We start from the raw sequence: 17,230 nt of genomic DNA, 5'->3' as shown, positions 1-17,230 counted from the left end.
GAAAAGTAGTTTATGGATTCTAAAAACTGCTGTGTGTCATTCAGTCATTCAAAGATTTTTTGTTTTACAAATAATCAGTGGATTTGGCAAGTATTTGGGAACTAAGGCAGAGCCCGACCACAGCAGTAGGAAAGTTTTGCTACTGGCTAGAGTAGCAATTATATCAGCTTTGTGGTCACTTATTTTAGGGGGACTCACTTTTGCTCTCCCTGAGCAGGAATGTCAGGCTACCTTCAAAGATTGGCCAAAAAATGTGTGCCGCATGCCTTATATTGATGATAAAAGGGGTTTTTTTGTGTTTGTTTGGGAATCTTCTAGAATCCTCTAGAGAGTAAATGCAACCTGTCACTCTTTTTTTTTTTTGTGCTTAATTTTAGCTTTGATTTTTGTCCTTTTAGGAAGCTGTCATTGCAAATGGTACCATTGCTTTTGAAAATTGGCGTGTGCCAGGAAGTTCAGTTTACAGGCAATTTTGGGTTTTCCATGTGCAAAATCCCTCAGAAGTACTAGATCAAGGAGCACGTCCAAAACTTGAACAAAGAGGACCTTACACATACAGGTAAGCAAAGACCCCTGAATATGTGACATGTCGTATCAGAAGTTTTGTTAAAGTCAGAGAAAGTTCTGATGTTGACATAGGACTAGTTGATGCTTCCTGAGTCATTAAGCTCAATACCCAGCTATCACTGGCACACTTGTTATGAAGTTGCTTTCCTAAAATGACAAGATATTTATTTCTTGATATCTTTGGGGATTTATATTGTATTTGCAAGCTGGTTTTGCATTGCAGCATCTACTTTCTCACTGGAAATAGAGAACTCTTTATAGAGCAGCCGGGAAGACATAGGAAATGGTTACACAGGAATCAGGAAACTAACCACTTAAGAAATACCACAGAAGGTGAATTTCTGCCAAACAGAAGTGTTTTACTCTGGTGGTGGTGACTGTGCCTATTTTCTTAGGGACCTATCTCTGCTAGAAGCCTAGATGATACCATGTAAGAAATGATGACTATAGCTCTTCTCACTGCTGCGGTCATGTTCACATGGGACATTGGGTCTCCCTGAATCACTGTGACGATGAGTGTCTCTCTCTCTCTCAATCTCCCTTTAAATATTTAATTATTTATTAAATATTTAATTATTTATTGGCCTTGAAAATGCAAATGTCCCCACAATTCTGTTGGGAAAGTTTGTTTTAGGTCATTTGTTTCGTTAGAAGTAATATTAATTAGAAAAAAAATCTCCCAACTTTCAGGTAGGTGCTCTGCACATTAGGCTATTAATTAAAATGACATGCACAGAAACCAATCTTGAGAAGCCAAGATCCAGCTGCTTTGGGGGTAAGGCCCACCTGCACTGGCTACAGCTGTACCATGGGGAAATACTCTCCGAACCTTTTGGTCCCCCTATGCCCAGGCTGGAAGATCTGATGGAGTACCCTCAAGATCCCTTCTGGGACGGAGCTGGGACAAGGTTTGTGGACCCACAGCATAGACTAAGTCATATGATGCCACAGAGGGGTCAGCCAGAGGATGGGGGCTTGAAGAGTTGAGCTAAAACTAGAACTGCAGCGGCTCAGAGATCTGTATCTTAGGGATCTGCTGACAAGGTATTCTTGAGAGGCTTATGAGAATCTCAGTGGAGCTGAAAGACAGCTTATAAATCTCCATATGCATATAAAATGTTATCAGAGTGTCTCCTATTACGTATTTAACCTGTAAACTGTTTTGTTGCGACACAGGCCTATCAAATCAAAACTTAAGAGTGTTTATTAATCATTCTGAGTCATCCCCTTCCAATTACCTGCAAGCATGAGAAAGCTTAGACAAAAATGTGACAAAACATAATTAATTTAAAACAAAATATAAAAAGATACAAGGTCCATAAAATAAATAAGGTCCATGAAATAAAATAAAAAAGAAATATTTGTTTTCATTTTAGTATCAAGAAAAATTTCCATTAGGCACTAAGGAAATATTTCCAAATGAAAAATATTTTGCAGAAAATGGAATTTATACATATATTCACATTAAAAGTTTGGAATCCTTTCAGTGGTTATAAAATATTCAACATTCATCTACAAAAATGTTCATCAACTTTTCAAAAAACTTCAGTCAGCATGGTTATGTGTTGTCTTGAAAGTCAAATGTTAAAAATATTCTATGTTGTTATTTTGTATTTCAAGGGTGCGATATTTACCCAAAGAAAATATCACGGAAAACTCTGATGGCACAATATCCTACATGTTGCCTAACGTTGCTCGTTTTGAACCTGATATGTCTGTTGGGACAGAAAATGACACCATCACGTGCCTCAACCTTGCTGTTGTTGTAAGTAAAGAAACAAAACCACAATGTCCACGTTCAAATGTTGAGATACTGGAGGAAATAGGGGAGAAGTTACCATCAGTATTACTGAAACTGCCACAGGATAGGTTTTCTCTCTATGAAGTCAGATGACATCAGTGTCAGCTAAGGACAGCTGTATTACTGTGTTTAAAAAAAAAATAAAATTCTAAGTACATTGCATATATATATTAAGGTTTCCTTATATTCCCAGGGTAATCCTAACAGTAAATGAAAATGGACTTGTTCCTGTCTGTTACGGAGGCACACAGAAGCAAATCCTACAGGTGTTCAAACTCAGATTTATTCTTCAGTAGAAAAGTTAGTTAGAACTCTGGTAACAGTAGTGAACTATAGGTTCAGTGACGTAAGGGGAATTAGTACTACACAGCTGACTTAAGAATCCTTGAGATGATGTGATGACTCAAAATGCGCATAACACTCACCTAAAGGATGAGGGCTCTCTCCTTTGAGGAGTTACCTTGGGCAGTGCCCCGACCCAAGGGGAGTCCCCGACTGCAGACCCGCTGCTCCGAGGAGGACTGATTCCCACATGTCCTCCGGCAGGACCCCGTTTATACCCTTGTCGAATCTGATCTGTGGTCGTTTTAATCCCTATTGGCCAAGAAGGTCACCTCAGTGTACCTGGCATGTCTCGGTTGGCCTGTTCAATTTTCAACCTGCGGCCTCTAGGGTTTGGGGTTTTTTCTCTTCTCCCTGCCTGGAGAATCTTTTCTGAGAAAGGGAGCCTATATGAAATTTTCTAGCACCCTGTCCAATTGCACCTTGAAAACTGCCAGTGATGGGGACTCTACAATGTTCCAGTCATTGACTGTTCTCACTGTAAAAAATTTCTTTCTTCTGTCAGATGAAACCTTTCCTGGTGCAACTTGTACCCGTTGCCCCTTGTCTTCTCCATGTCGCTCCTTGTGAAGAAAAAGCCTCCATTCTCTTAGTAGCTGTCCTTTAAGTTATGGAATACTGTGATGACGTCCCTTAAGCTTTCTTTTCTGTAGGGAGAAAAGACATAATAATTAAAAGCAAATGGCCTTATTCAGACCAGTTATACTCTGCTTATGTCCTAATTTAGGCCAGCATCTCTTTTTTGAAAAGCTGTTCTTTTCTCCTATGCCCAGCGTCCTTCATGTCACAGTCTTAACGGACACGGCTCAACTCCCACGCTTTGGACCACATAGCTCTTTATGGGTCTAAGCATAGGCTCATGCCTGCAAACATCTGCATCAGGGGGGATGAGAACAGAGGATCCAAGCCTCATTTTGCTGTTCAGAAACAAACTGGTGTAAACCTAAATTCCCAGAGAGGCTCTGCCTATCTTGTTTGACAGCACTGGCTTTAATCCAGTAGAGTCCACCTTTGATGTCATAACCTTGTCGTCAAAATACTCACAAGGGAACTCAGACACATATTTTTCACACTTTCTTAACCTTGAGGGAATTGAACCCACATCGCTTCTGTCTCATAATCTTGTCATATCCATGCCTTCTGCTTACTCTGAATTCCAGTTCAGACAAAAGTGAAAGATTCATGGGGTTCAGGGGGAAGAAATGAGAGCAAAAGAGACTCTTCCATCGCTATCCCCACAGCGCTAAGTACAAAGAGATGGCCCACTACTGGGCCTAGGCTGAGCACTTACTCTAAGAGAACACTTGTTTTTGCACAGATTTACTTATCAAAATTATTACAATTTCCTGCTTCACCAGACAGGCCAACATAGATAATTTCTGTTTGCTTTCCACAAGCTATTACTTGTCTTTAGGGACTTGACTTTATGTTTATGCCTCTAGTAACGTTCATTACAATTATTGCTGGTAAATCTACATTGTTCTTCATTGAATTAGGAAAAGTTATCCATTATTTAGAATTCAGAAATTTCAGAAGCTGTTCAGAAAGGACTCGTTTGTTGCAAATATATATTCTTTCTAAGTAAAGAAATAATGGAGACTCAGTGCTTGATCAGTTTTATGCAGGATACAGGTGTATTGCTGCTAGCATAACAGCAAATCTAAACCACTTATCTAAGCCAGAAAGTAACAAGGCTTGTATATTTTTACTTACATGTTTATAGTGTGAGTGAGTCTGAAGTATGTGACATATGGAGATGACAGAAAAGAGGAAGAAAACCGAAAGTGGTACAGCGCATGTTATACAGATAGGGATTTGAGATTATTACTTGGAGACATTCAAAAGCGGTCTGGCCATGGTCCTGGGAAACTGGCTTTTGGTGGTCCTGCTTGAGCAGGGACGTTGGACCAGATGACCTCAAGAGGTCCCTTCCAACCTCAACTGTCCTGTGGTTCTGTGATTAGGGATGATCTAGTGAGCTTATGTAAGCAGTAAAGACAAATTTTCTACTTTTGTGTAAATTATGCCCAGTAATTGTTTTGTTAAGGAGTCAGTTTTAAGTAGAAACTTAACTTACAGTGAGCTGCAACTCTGAAACTGGCTTTGCTAGAGATTTCTTGGAGTCAGTCTCTGTGTTTTTGATCCAAAGCACATGCAGAATTTTATGCTAAACATTAATTTTATTGCTGTTGTAGGCTGCACCTGCCCTGTATACAAATACTTTTATACAACTACTACTGAACACCTGGATTAAAGCTTCTAAGTCATCCATGCTGCAGAACAGAACAGTGAAAGAGTTACTGTGGGGATACAAAGATCCCTTCTTAAGTAAGGTCCCCTTCCCTTTGGACCCAGTTCTGGGAGTCTTCTACCCGGTAAGCGAAACCAATGAGGAGGCAAAGCCTTCAGTTATCATTCTGTGAATAAAAACTAAGGCAGCTGCTGTGAGGAAAAAATAATCTGACAATGCTATGATATAGTTCAGTACTGCTAACTGTTATTCCTTCTTATTATGTCTGTTACAGTATAATGGGACATTCGACGGACTTTACAAAGTCTATACTGGGAAAGAAGATATTAAAAAAACAGCCATAATTGAAAGCTATAAAAACAAAAGGTATCATATAGTTGTGTAATTAAAAACCATACATATTTTCAAGGTATGGCTTTTAAGGCTTGATTCACTAAGATATAGATAAATGGAAAATCTTCAACAATGCAAAGGAAGCTGGATCAAGTCTTGGGCTTAGCAAAACCACCTCTCTCTTTCAGCTATTAATGATTCTGTTAGGAGCTCGGATTTAAGACAGTTATTGATTCTTTGATAGAATTAGTTACTTCTGTTTTGCATACTTAAATAGCTAGATCCCTTTTATCCTATTCTAGTCCATCATATAATTTATCTGAATAAATGAATGAACATCTCTATACTCTGACTTTTCTTATGGATCAGGCTTATACTAGAACAGTTATATTTATCAATACAGGTAATGAAATGGATTACATGGTATAACATACTACATGCAGAATGACTTTTTTTTTATTTTAAAGCAATCTTGCATACTGGGAAGGCCACTGCGATTTGGTTAATGGCACAGGTGAGCCTATTAAAGCTTTTTAAACTTCAACACATCTCTTGATATTGCAAGGGAATAATGAGATAAAATCTTTAAAGTAATTCCCCTGGGATTTGACAGTTCTGTATTCTGTATATTAAATGTCTTTATAAATATGAATGTATACCTACTACTGCTATACATGCATATGTGTGTATCCATTATAATATATATTATATGTTATCATACATTATTTTATATATACGTATATATACACACTCTCTTCAGCTAGAGTAGATGTGGAAGAGACACAAGAAAAGAATCCAGCTCTCTGTTTCTACTAATTATCTATATGGTACAATATAACTAAGATTCTTTTCCTTTGCTATAGCAGTTGAAAAATGCCTTTACATTCTAATAATGTACATTCATTTACAATGTTGAAAAATAAAATTAAATGCACCAGAACAGACAGAATAGGGGTTTTTTTGAGATATGAAAAGAAATTGGGGTGACAAGGAAGAAGGCTGTCAGACAAGTGGCTTGGAGGCCACTTGCAAGTGAAAAGGGATGAAGAAAAGAAGTATTTTAGTTTGGGAAGAATAAACTAGAGAATATTTTTGAATTTGCTTTTGGAATGCATATGAAAACAGTTGAATGTTTAAGATACATTTGTTCAAGAGGATATTTTTCTTCTCGATGAGTGAAAGAGTCGCTGTTAGGACACCACAATCTGTTGAGCTGAGGCTGGCAGATGTCACAGTGAAAGCTTTTGCAAAGAGCAGGAGGCCTGCAGTGGGCAACTATCAAAACAAACAGGTTTTTGTTTTGTTTTGTTTTGTTTGATTTTCTTTTCTATGTGTCTTTACCTGGCATATATCATTTTCCTTATAACCCAGAGCACAGGGCAAGTTATTTTGAAGTATTTCAAATACATCACAAGAATCTGACTTTCCAAAACTCTGTGAGTCAAAACCAATTAGTTCCTTTTTAAAACATGCAATTAATTTTATAGGAGGCAATATTTTCTTAGGTTCTAAGACTTTCCTTCTTTCTTATGGAGCCTGAACCCTTTTTTCCCAGGGTCAGCTTTTTGTTTTTTCTTCTTCCACAGCTGACAGAATAAACATACTCAGCTAACTAGACTAAGTGCTCCAGTACAGTGAAAACATGGAGCTTTTCCTTGTTAGAAAAGGTTATTGCACAGTTTACAAAATCATTCAATGCAACTGCTCAGGAGGGACCATATGTTTACAGAAGCAGGAGGTTTAAAAAGTCTTGTAAGCAAGTGTGAGAATTCCTTCGTATCGTGTCAGCTTTCGCACCAAAGTGCAGCATATATAGTATAAGTAAATACCTAGATAAAAATATTAAGCAGTATTCTTGTATAAGGGCTTGAAATGAGTCCACATTTGCAAACTCTCCAAGACTGCCAAGATTTAGAAATAGAGTGTGTGTCTAGGATGATCTTGGATCTTCTTTATGAAAAGTGCTTCTGTCAGCAGTGGCAAGTGGCAGTATGTAATTTAGCTTTTATCACTCTTGCCAACTAGATTCAAAGATACCACAGATATTTTCAATCCCTTGGTTATGGCTGCTGACTAAGAAACTAAACAGAAATTGTAGCAAGAAGTAACAAATGTACTGGTTAAAGGTTTGTTACAACACCTCATTTGAGAAAATGGCAGAGTCCTCTTACTTAACTCGGGATGCTTGCAGTGCAGAAATATGCATCTGAACTGGCTGTCTATGTTCTTTTTATAACAAGTAGAGAAAAAGACATTACCAAAGTGCTATTCCTCTGACCTATTTTGCATGTCTACCATGGGGTGAGATGAGTTGTGCCCTAGAAGTCCTTCCTTCTCTCCATTAGCTATAGGGAGGATCTCAGCTTACAAAGAAGAGGTCCACGTGGGCAATCTTTGGTGAAAAAAAGGTTTAGCACTGGTTATTAAATAGGCAGTTTTGAAGTCTAAAACTGTGTTTCTTGCAAGAGCTGAATGCCATAACTGCAAAGGAACCAAGCATCTCTAGAAAGGTTTAGGTCTTTAGACTGCATAAACCTTGAAGCAATGGCAACAGGTATTGGGTTTCATATTAAGCAGGATTGGTTTTTGTATCCTCTGTTTTTAATGGGCTTGATCATACAGCTTCACATCTGTGAAAAAAAAACCCAAAACCAAACCAAAGCAAAACAAAAAACCAACCACAAAACAGCTGCCATAATTTGGCTTACTTTCAAAACCAATTCAATGTTATCTGTGGAGTGCCTGTCACTGTGCAATAACTTCGATAAATATTTTCCCCATAAATGACTCATTTTGTTTCTCTTTTCACAGCTTTATAGGAAAGTAACAGCTGAGTATTGAGCTAGAAAATAAATCATGTCTTCTAAGTGGAATTGCTTTGAAGCTCTTATTTTATTTTATTCACAGATGGGGCATCGTTCCCACCATTTGTTAAGAAGGATCAGATACTGCGCTTCTTCTCCTCTGACATTTGCAGGTAGGCTGGTCCCTTCCTGATGTGCGTACACGCCTGCACGTGCCACCCAAATGCTCTTTCAGTTCAGAGGGTGGCTGCGGTGGCTCTGCTTGGGCTTAGGTCCCGGAGGCAGTTCAACAAAAACGTTTCACCTAAACACAAATAAATCTGTGAGCTGTGCTCGTGATTCAGAACCTGATTCTACCACTTTTATTTATGCCAAGTAGCAAGCTATTTATGATGTATTTTATTTCAACCAGTTACAGATGTATAATTCAGGAATATCTGACACTGTCGTGAGCTGTTACAGATCTATGAAAGACATTGGGGGCCACAGGGTTCAAAGCCTTGAACTTCTAAGACCAAGACACAGGCTATAACCTGCCTTATTTGGTCTGAGGAGGCAATAGGTACGTTTGGCATTTCTGCAGAACATCATTTATGCAGATCTGGATCTACTGTCATCCACTAGATACTCGAAATTGTTTTCTCACAGGATATTTTTACATATTTTATTTTTATGTATTTACAAACAAACAAACCTGCTTAATACATCCCTGATGGCTTTTCAGCCTGCTGCTTCTGCTGTGGCAAGCCAGTGTCCCCAAGTTCTCCAGTGGGATCGCTGAAAGCAATGGTAAAAGATTTAAAGTGCATCACAGTGTATTTACTTTGGGAGGTTCGACCCCTTTGTCTATTTTGCTGCCTGGAAACAGCTGGTTCCTTTTAACTAGGTTTGAAGTGGGCCATTTGCTTTGCAGAAAGTTTTTTTTAAAGGTTGGTGTTTTTATAAGAAGCTAGAGTTCTTTTTTTTGGTGAAGCTTTCCAAACTGGAAAGCATTTCACAACCATTTCCAATTTTTCATGGAAAAGGGGATTCTTTGCAGAGAAGAAATGATAAAATTCTTTGGATTGATTGCACACAGTTTGAGAGATCCCTCTGGCCATTTATTTCTTGCAATTAATGAACAATGAAGGACAGTAACAATTGCCCAAAGGTCATGCTGAAACGGAGTCATGGAAAATGGTTGTGTCCATGTTGCAAAACCCAGAACCCTTCTTTCGTTTGGCTGCAATACAAAGTGTTGCTGCCCTGGTTACATTACTGGGTAACAACCATATCTCTGTATCAGTTGATAACGTATCAGCAAAAAGAAGCTTAAGTGGTATTCTGATTCATATGTAGTGGAATAAGGTTATATGCAGAATGTTGCCTGCATCATAAAGCTTAGATTAGTATTATCAGGTCAGCAAAAAAATCTGTAGCAGAGCTGATTTATATTGATAAGTATCTCTGCTATAGTCCAAAAACTTTCAAAATTTCATAATAAGAGTGGGTATAGAAGTGTGTAGGAAAAGAGCTCTTAACTATATTTTTTAGTTTTGTGTATATTATTTATTAGTAGTATTTTTGTCTGTCTTTTTGTGTATTGCTGTGCTCACCTCTGAGCTTGCGCATCCTTTTGTGAAAGTGTGGAATGTTCTCTGTTACACAGGAACACCCCTACAAACTGCTGAACAGTGTGAAGGGAGCCTGGACATCGGCTCCCTGGAGTACTTGTTTCTTTTAAGAGAAAGAGATGCTTGGGGGAATCTTAAGGAGTATTGCCATGAATTCAGAGTTTTAATCCAAATGCCTGAAGCATGTTTCTCCTCTTTTATATTCAGATCAATCTATGGAGTTTTCCAGAGCAAGCAGGATGTGAAAGGAATCTCACTCTACCGTTTCGCCGTTCCTCGTGAAGCATTTGCATCACCTGCTGAAGTCAGAGATAATTATTGCTTCTGTCGAGATGAAGTCATTTCAAAGAACTGCACAATAGCTGGAGTCCTAGACATTAGCGCCTGCAAAGCAGGTATAGTAGTGACATGGTACCACCAAAGGAGCCATTTAACTGTGGAGAAAGCACGTGTCCTGTAGCTGAGGTGGTACGCTAAGATCCAGGATGTTCGCGTTTGTCTGAATTCTTGCACAGATTGCCCGGGAGAGCTTTCACGTTTCTGCAGCCTTATTTCCCAAAATGAGAACTATAATATTTCTGTATTCTGCATAGTGCTCTGCAAAATAGATTGTATACTGAAACTGCAGGAATGCATGTATAGAACGGAAAGGAGGGGAAACTGTATACAAGCCAGAGATAGTCACGGTCTTTATTTGTGATAAATCACACACTCCGTGTGTGCGTGTACAACTGTATGCATGCAGAGACTGTGAGACACTGCTGGCTTAATTTAGCATCAGTATAATAAAATAAATGTATACAGAGTCTGTGTTTGGTGCAGAGTGGACAGCATGGGTTCCCTTCAGGCTTGCTTTCTACTAAAACAAGATCATGAAGCTGCAGGGAAAGACTGACAGTCAGATCCTCACCTCAGCATGAAACTGGAAGCACTGCCAGCTCCACAGTGTAGACACAGACAAGCAGGATTTGTAACAACAATTTGTTTCGCCATGCAAATTTACCTCACGACAGTAGAATCACAGAAACGCTCAAATTTTATTTTTTTTTTTGGGGGGGGGGGACGGGACACGAATTTTAACAATTTTATCAGGATCGTGTGTCTATATAAAAAACTATGTTTGCATGGAAAATGGCCTCAGAAGGTGAGCACTGAAATTAGGCTTAATGATTCAAGTGAGTTTGTTTTTTTCAAATAGGAAGACCGGTATTTATCTCTCTTCCGCATTTTCTTCATGCAAGTGATTCTGTATTGCATGATGTTGAAGGCCTGAGCCCAAATGAGAAGGAGCACGAGACGTTTCTAGATGTAGAGCCTGTAAGTACAAATATTTAATAATTGTAACTCAGTAAACTTGCAATGTTTAAATTTAATTGTCGTAGAGTAGGCCTTTTACCAGGGGGATGAGCAGATGATACAATATATTCATACTTGCTTTTGCAAGATCTGCTCACAAAAGTGTTATGGTTTTAGCAGGGGAAATTTAGAGCAGAACTTTTAGTCATTCTGACCTTCAAAGTCTGGAAAATAAGTTTTGATTTTTTCTTATTGGGAATGTAAGATTAAATAGATTCTGCAAACTTTGAAGTATGCTATAGCTTTTCTATGACCTTTAAGTACTTTCAGAAAATTCTTTCCTATGAAAGTTTTTCTGTTCCCTCTATACTTATTTTTTTTTTCATTTTCTATTGCTAGCCATTATTGTATAATTACTATCTCAATTGAAGTTAAATAATATAGATCAGTTTATTTCCAAGAAAATTTCTGGAAGTCTGAACAGACTACTCTAGAACAGACCTAATATAGTCTTTGTGACTCAGATTGTGCAACAGAGATCCCAAACTGAATGAATTTATGACAGCTCTGATTTTGATTGCCTTGCTTCCAATTTTACCTCTACTTCTGTTCAAGTGGTTTGGATTCTTAACTTCAAGTGTATTTACCAAAGTTTTCTGAATAGTGCGATGAATTCTAATGTTCCAAGATTTTATTTTGCTCTGAATTTGGGTGAAAAGTTAAAATTTGGGATTTCTTACTAAAATATTTCCAGGCATATAATTTGACAGTTAAGCTATGTAACTTCAATGAGGAGATCGATAGTTGCTTCACCTTATTTGGAATAGAGACATCAACCAGAATTTCCTAAATCTGATATGAAATTTTCAAGAATCACACCCAGTATTATTTTTGTGGAGGACAGAGAAGAAAAGAAGGAGATGAAGAAAAGATCTGATCTTTGTTTTGATAAGTTTGTTCTAATAGGAAATGTTTGGGTTTGGCCCTATGCAAATTAAATATCCTTCTTGTTGAAAAAGAAAATTTAGGTAATTTGTGGTGGAAAAAAACCCCAAAACATATTTTTATATAAAACATTTCATGACTGTTTCAGTATTTTTAACATTTTTTTACCTCCAATTTTAATTGCAAATTACAAAAGTAACTATGGTAAAGCCACAAAATCAGAACTTCTATGAGAAATGAGACACTCTTAGAAACATTAAAATTTCATACAAATGGAATCCTTAAAAAGATAGTGCTTTTTGACACAGTCCATATTCTAGGCTTAGGTATCCGACTCAAAAATCTAAATTAATGTGGGATTTTTTCTCCTGGTTTTAGATCACTGGTTTTACACTACAGTTTGCAAAAAGGCTGCAAGTAAACCTCCTTGTGAAGCCTGCACCAAAAATTGAGTAAGTACTACTTCGTTATTTTGTTTTTAAAGACTTTTTTCAAGAGGTCTGATTGGTCTATGATAGTGTCAGAAATGGCTGGGAAAAGAAGGAATAAAAATAGTTTCCCAAAGCTTTTTCATTTTTCTTGCAAAAATTTCAGTCATGACTTTTCAGAGAACATAAATTTCAGCCAAAGAGCAAACCTTCTTGAGTAACGCACTGCCCAAGTATTTTAGCACACATTTGATTTCCCCACAGAAGCTTACGAGGCAACATTATTATGTTATTCTTAAGAACAACATTCTTGCAAAACCCAAATGGGGACCATGAGGATGAACTAGAAGGCAAAATGTATTTTCTGTAATAAATCCAATGAGAGAGAGAATTTATGTGTGCTCTATCACTAGATGGATTTCATACCAAGGATTAACCGGTCTCCAGCTGTTTCTTTCTCTTCATTGGCCCAAATGTACATGTACAGACATGCATTTTAGGATCCTGTACATCTGGCAGCTGAACACCACAGAGATCTTCAGACCCTCCTACGAACACCTAGCTATGTCCAGCCTTTCTTTCTTTTTTCTGACTACCCGCATATGGAAGACTAGACAGAAAGAGATGGTTGCCAATATGTAAAATGGCTGTTATCAGTTGTAGGCTTAGTCTTTTTTTAGTCCAAAACTATACTAAAAACGTACACCTGGAAGGTAGAAATGTAGTTAGAGGATAATAAAAAAGTTTAAGTAGAGACTGGGCTTATGCAACAAACTAAAGGTAACATGCTGTACTTATTTTCTCATTTCAGAGCTTTATCAAAAGTTCAAAAACCTTATATTTTTCCTCTTCTTTGGCTAAATGAGGTTAGTATGTTTTCTGTCATTTAATCTTCACTGTTAAAAAAAAAAGAAAAAAAAAAAGAAAATAAATTACTTAGCTTTTTCAGTCTTTGTGCCCTGAAATTGGGCAATTAAACTCATGCTGTGATTTGAATGTATATATTCAGCAAGTGAGGGCTTGCATACTTACCTTTCACTGATATTTTTCTTGCACTGTTTCAGTCTGCTGTTATTGGGGATGCAAAAGCAGAAATGTTCAGAAATAAAGTCACTGGTCGGGTCCAGATGCTGAGTGTGCTGCAGATGGTGTTAATCATCACAGGTTCTGTGCTGTTCCTCTCATTCATGGGTTCCTATTTCATCTGCAGATCCAAGAAATTAAAATAAGTAAGTAAGCACTAACAGCTCAGTCCTCAGCACTTTTCCTCAGGGTTTCAAGAAGTTCAGAATCATTACCTATTTAGCTGTTCTTATTTTTTAAGTGCTAGTAAATTCAGCAGTTCTGTGCGGAATCATCCAGATAATTTAGCTAATGTTTTCAAATTCTCTTCCCAGCCTTAATCTTTCAGGATGCTCTTAACATGCTCAGGAGAGGGTATTGGGAATTATATCAGAAGACCAACATTTTTTTATTCCAAAACACAACAGGATTGTTGTTGAGTTTATGAAAATAGACATTTTATCCAAGACTGCTAAACTGCTCAGAAGTGCCCTCTAGTACTTCTCTGGGACTGAAGCCACACAGCTGCAGATTCCTGTGCTCTTCCAGGACATACCCCTGACTGAGGGGTTTCAGAGAACCCCCTGTATATGATGTTTTTTATTGAGTATTCGATAGGGTTTCTCACTTCTTTCTCTCAATCGTGCATCACTGTCATGTTAGTCTAAACATCTCCTGAACATACCAAGCCCACTAAGACTAAATATACTCCCATCATGGGTAGAATAACCAAGTGGTGAATTAATGCACTGACATCTAGGGAAACAAACACATTTTTGGAGTGATTTAAAACAAGTGAAGAGACGTGAATGTTATGGTGAAAAGTATGCTGTAGTAAGGAGACATTTTTAAGACAAAGACTTACCTCATCGCATGCTGCATTCTGATTTTATTTCACTACAGGTAACAGAAGACTTCAGAGGTAGTCAATGTTTAATTGACATTTCAGCCAAGCAGCATGTTACAATTCAGAGACAAAAGGTATGATTCAAGGCACAGTCAGTCCACATGCTATGGAATTCAACATGCTTTTCCATTTTGAGAAGACCAACTCACTAACCCAAATAAGTTGATGTTTCCAAAGGTCCGCGCTTCTGACATCAATAACGAGAGCACCATGGAAACTTTGCTTTCAAATAACTTTGATTATTTGAACCTTGTTACAAATTTTAACTGGCATTCAAGCAGACTGAAGCTGAGGTGCAGTTGGATTTTAGTCCGCCTTCTGCCATTTAAGCAACTTGCTACTTTTTTTTCTTCCGGGATTTGCAAGACAAATGAAAGCAGTTTGCTGATGTTCTGTCTCTGAGCACAAGCTGGGAATGACAACACCTTTGAGCTCATGCTGTGCTCTAGATGCTCTCATTGCAACGTTTCTTTCTGTTCCTTCAAGGAATGGAAGCTGCTGCAATAGAACTGCTCTCTGTCCTCTATTCAGGGATGTGAATTGCGTTGAATGTGAAGTTTAATATGTAAGGTTACTAACTGTAATACATGAAGTTAATAAAAGACTTACTAAAATATGTTGTTTATACATTTTATATGGAGATGGCTCATAGACACACCACAGCCATTCGTAAGTTGATGTTGCTCATCCACGTTTGGCTCCACAGCTGTTTAGTAATCTGAACCACTCCCTAAGTCCCAACCTGCTCCACTGCTCCTTCTGTTGCCTCCCAGGTGCTTTTCTTTCTGGCTCTTGCTTGAACACCAGCCTCTGCTCTTCCCTAACCCCACTTCGCCCAAGTCCTCCCTTAGAGAACGATCTGATATGTCACCTTTAGGGTCAAGAGAAAATATTCTGGAATGCTCCAGACACAGGAAAGACTAAGATAATGGTTTTGATCAAACATCAGAGGATTCCACTTCCTTGCTATGGAAGAACATAAATTAGAACGGGTAGCCCCAATTTTTTACTGATAAACCATCTGCCACAAGGAAATTTGTGCAACTGTTTGTTTAATGAGGTGCATCGGCCTGTAGACAGGTAGCAAACACTGCCAGCTGCGTAAATGGTTTACTTTTTCATTTAATCTGAATGCCATATACTAGAAATGAGAGTCAATGGGGCAGATACTGAGTGTTGTGCGGTCTCTTCCCACGGACTCACTGAATTCAGAATGAGAGCCTAAGTTCAGCACTTTATAAGATTTCTTCTCGGATCTTTTGTCCCCTTAAATAAGAGCTGCAAGGAAAAAGGAAAATCAAACATGGCCAGCCTTTCATAGCCTGGTGTTTGGAAATAATGCTACAATGGACTTTAAACCAAAAAGGTTTGTGTTGCTAGTAAAGGACAATATCTTTGGCCAGGTTTCTTTAGTAAGGTGTTTTCACCCTTTGGAAATAAAGCAAAAAACTCAACAGGCTACAATGCTGTTGTTTTAATCCCATGTTCCTTGTGGACAAAGTTATGTAGCTATAAGCAGAGCTGATGAATCACAGAAATCCCAAGAGATTATTCTTGAAGGCAAGGTGTATGTGGTACATGGCTACACTCTCTTTTTCCAGCCCTGATGGAAATGCAAAGTAACAGGGCAGGAGATGTGAATGAGGCATGACACTCACTTCGAGAGCCTGTGCATTTGATTACTCATGGTGCTTGCTAGTCAATGAAAAACAAGACCTTTCTCTCATCTCTACATTATTGCTGGTGTCATATGTGATGCTCTGTTCCCATGTTAGTTTGGGGACAGTTTGACAACAACTGAAGGCATCCCTAGAGTCCTATGGACTGGTCAAAAAAGTATGAGAACAGCTGAAGTCATTAAGTCATCTTCTCCTATGGAACAAGCACAGCTCTGCTGTGGTTCAAGATCTGACACCAAGTTTTTATAATAAAACTAGTCTTTTGTGCCAGAATCTAATGGTGAGATCTTTTCACAAAAGGAACAGCAATGCTCCTGTCATTTTTGATACACTAGCATTTCAGCTTCATTTTCTGTGGCTTCAAGCCAATTGTCAGCAAGTTAGCATTTGCTCTACTAGTGTTGTTTAGTGCTCTGTGGTGATCCAGCAAGTCAGGCCGTGATTTTAAATGTCTCAGGGCCCAATTCTGCATGCACAAAATTATGTTTGTTCATATGTATAATCTCATTGATCTCGATGCAGGTTTGGACTTTTAAACTATGTTCAGCACCTAGATTGCACTTGAATTATAATTAGTAGTTATTTTGTCCCAAGCATCAGTTACAGTTATTGTTAATTCATGTTATTAAGGCTAATGTTAAGTATTTACATTTGTTCAAACAGTGCAGAATAAACATTTATTAGAAATGTTAATGAACTCAATACAAATAAAATAAAGCTCAAACTCTTCTTTCTGAGATCCTTATGTCTAATTGTAAATAAAATCTGTGTTGAATAATTAAGTTCTTGTGTTTCTTTTCTTGGTATTTTGGATGTGTTTTCTTTTCCTAGAAATTGATTTTATAAATTGATGAATAAGCGAGCTTTTGGCTAACCTTGTTATGTCATTGTACTCTGGCACATCACAGCTGCTTAGAAGTGCATATCACCTTTCATGTTGCCACTTGATATATTATGAATACCAGTGACATACAACATTTGTGCTCTGGATTACAAAAAGCAGGAGACTTTGTGGGCAAAGCTGAGCACCAGCATGTCTAAACTGAAGCAATTCTAAAACAATCCTAGGAAACCAAGGTCAGAGAGAGACGGCTTTGGACTCCCTTGAGCTGGAGGTGTTGGCAGCATGGTGTCAGCACATCCAGCAGCACATTACAACAGCCTTCGCTGGCTCTGCTGGCCCAGCAGGTCGGGTGGGAGGC

The 17,230-nt window shown here is 38.1% G+C and overlaps 1 protein-coding gene across 5 annotated transcripts in view; it reads left to right on the top strand.

The window, feature by feature from the left end:
• The window catches only part of CD36 (CD36 molecule), a 38,825-nt gene extending 22,030 nt beyond the window's left edge, over positions 1 to 16,795 (top strand). For all 5 annotated transcript variants that reach the window (XM_049813654.1, XM_049813655.1, XM_049813653.1 and 2 more), the window contains exons 3-14: positions 399 to 559; positions 2,188 to 2,332; positions 4,906 to 5,085; positions 5,236 to 5,327; positions 5,762 to 5,808; positions 8,202 to 8,271; positions 9,919 to 10,106; positions 10,910 to 11,028; positions 12,331 to 12,404; positions 13,192 to 13,246; positions 13,445 to 13,609; positions 14,346 to 16,795. In XM_049813654.1, the coding sequence (XP_049669611.1) occupies positions 399 to 559; positions 2,188 to 2,332; positions 4,906 to 5,085; positions 5,236 to 5,327; positions 5,762 to 5,808; positions 8,202 to 8,271; positions 9,919 to 10,106; positions 10,910 to 11,028; positions 12,331 to 12,404; positions 13,192 to 13,246; positions 13,445 to 13,609 (1,296 nt within the window). In that variant the 3' untranslated portion in view covers positions 14,346 to 16,795. The remainder of the gene's footprint in view (positions 1 to 398; positions 560 to 2,187; positions 2,333 to 4,905; positions 5,086 to 5,235; positions 5,328 to 5,761; positions 5,809 to 8,201; positions 8,272 to 9,918; positions 10,107 to 10,909; positions 11,029 to 12,330; positions 12,405 to 13,191; positions 13,247 to 13,444; positions 13,610 to 14,345) is intronic.
• The last annotated feature ends 435 nt before the right edge of the window (positions 16,796 to 17,230 follow it).

Source organism: Accipiter gentilis, chromosome 11, assembly GCF_929443795.1.
Source record: "Accipiter gentilis chromosome 11, bAccGen1.1, whole genome shotgun sequence".
Lineage (NCBI taxonomy): Eukaryota > Metazoa > Chordata > Aves > Accipitriformes > Accipitridae > Astur > Astur gentilis.
The sequence above is the reverse complement of the archived record's forward strand: the minus strand, read 5'-3'. Positions and strand labels throughout refer to the sequence as shown.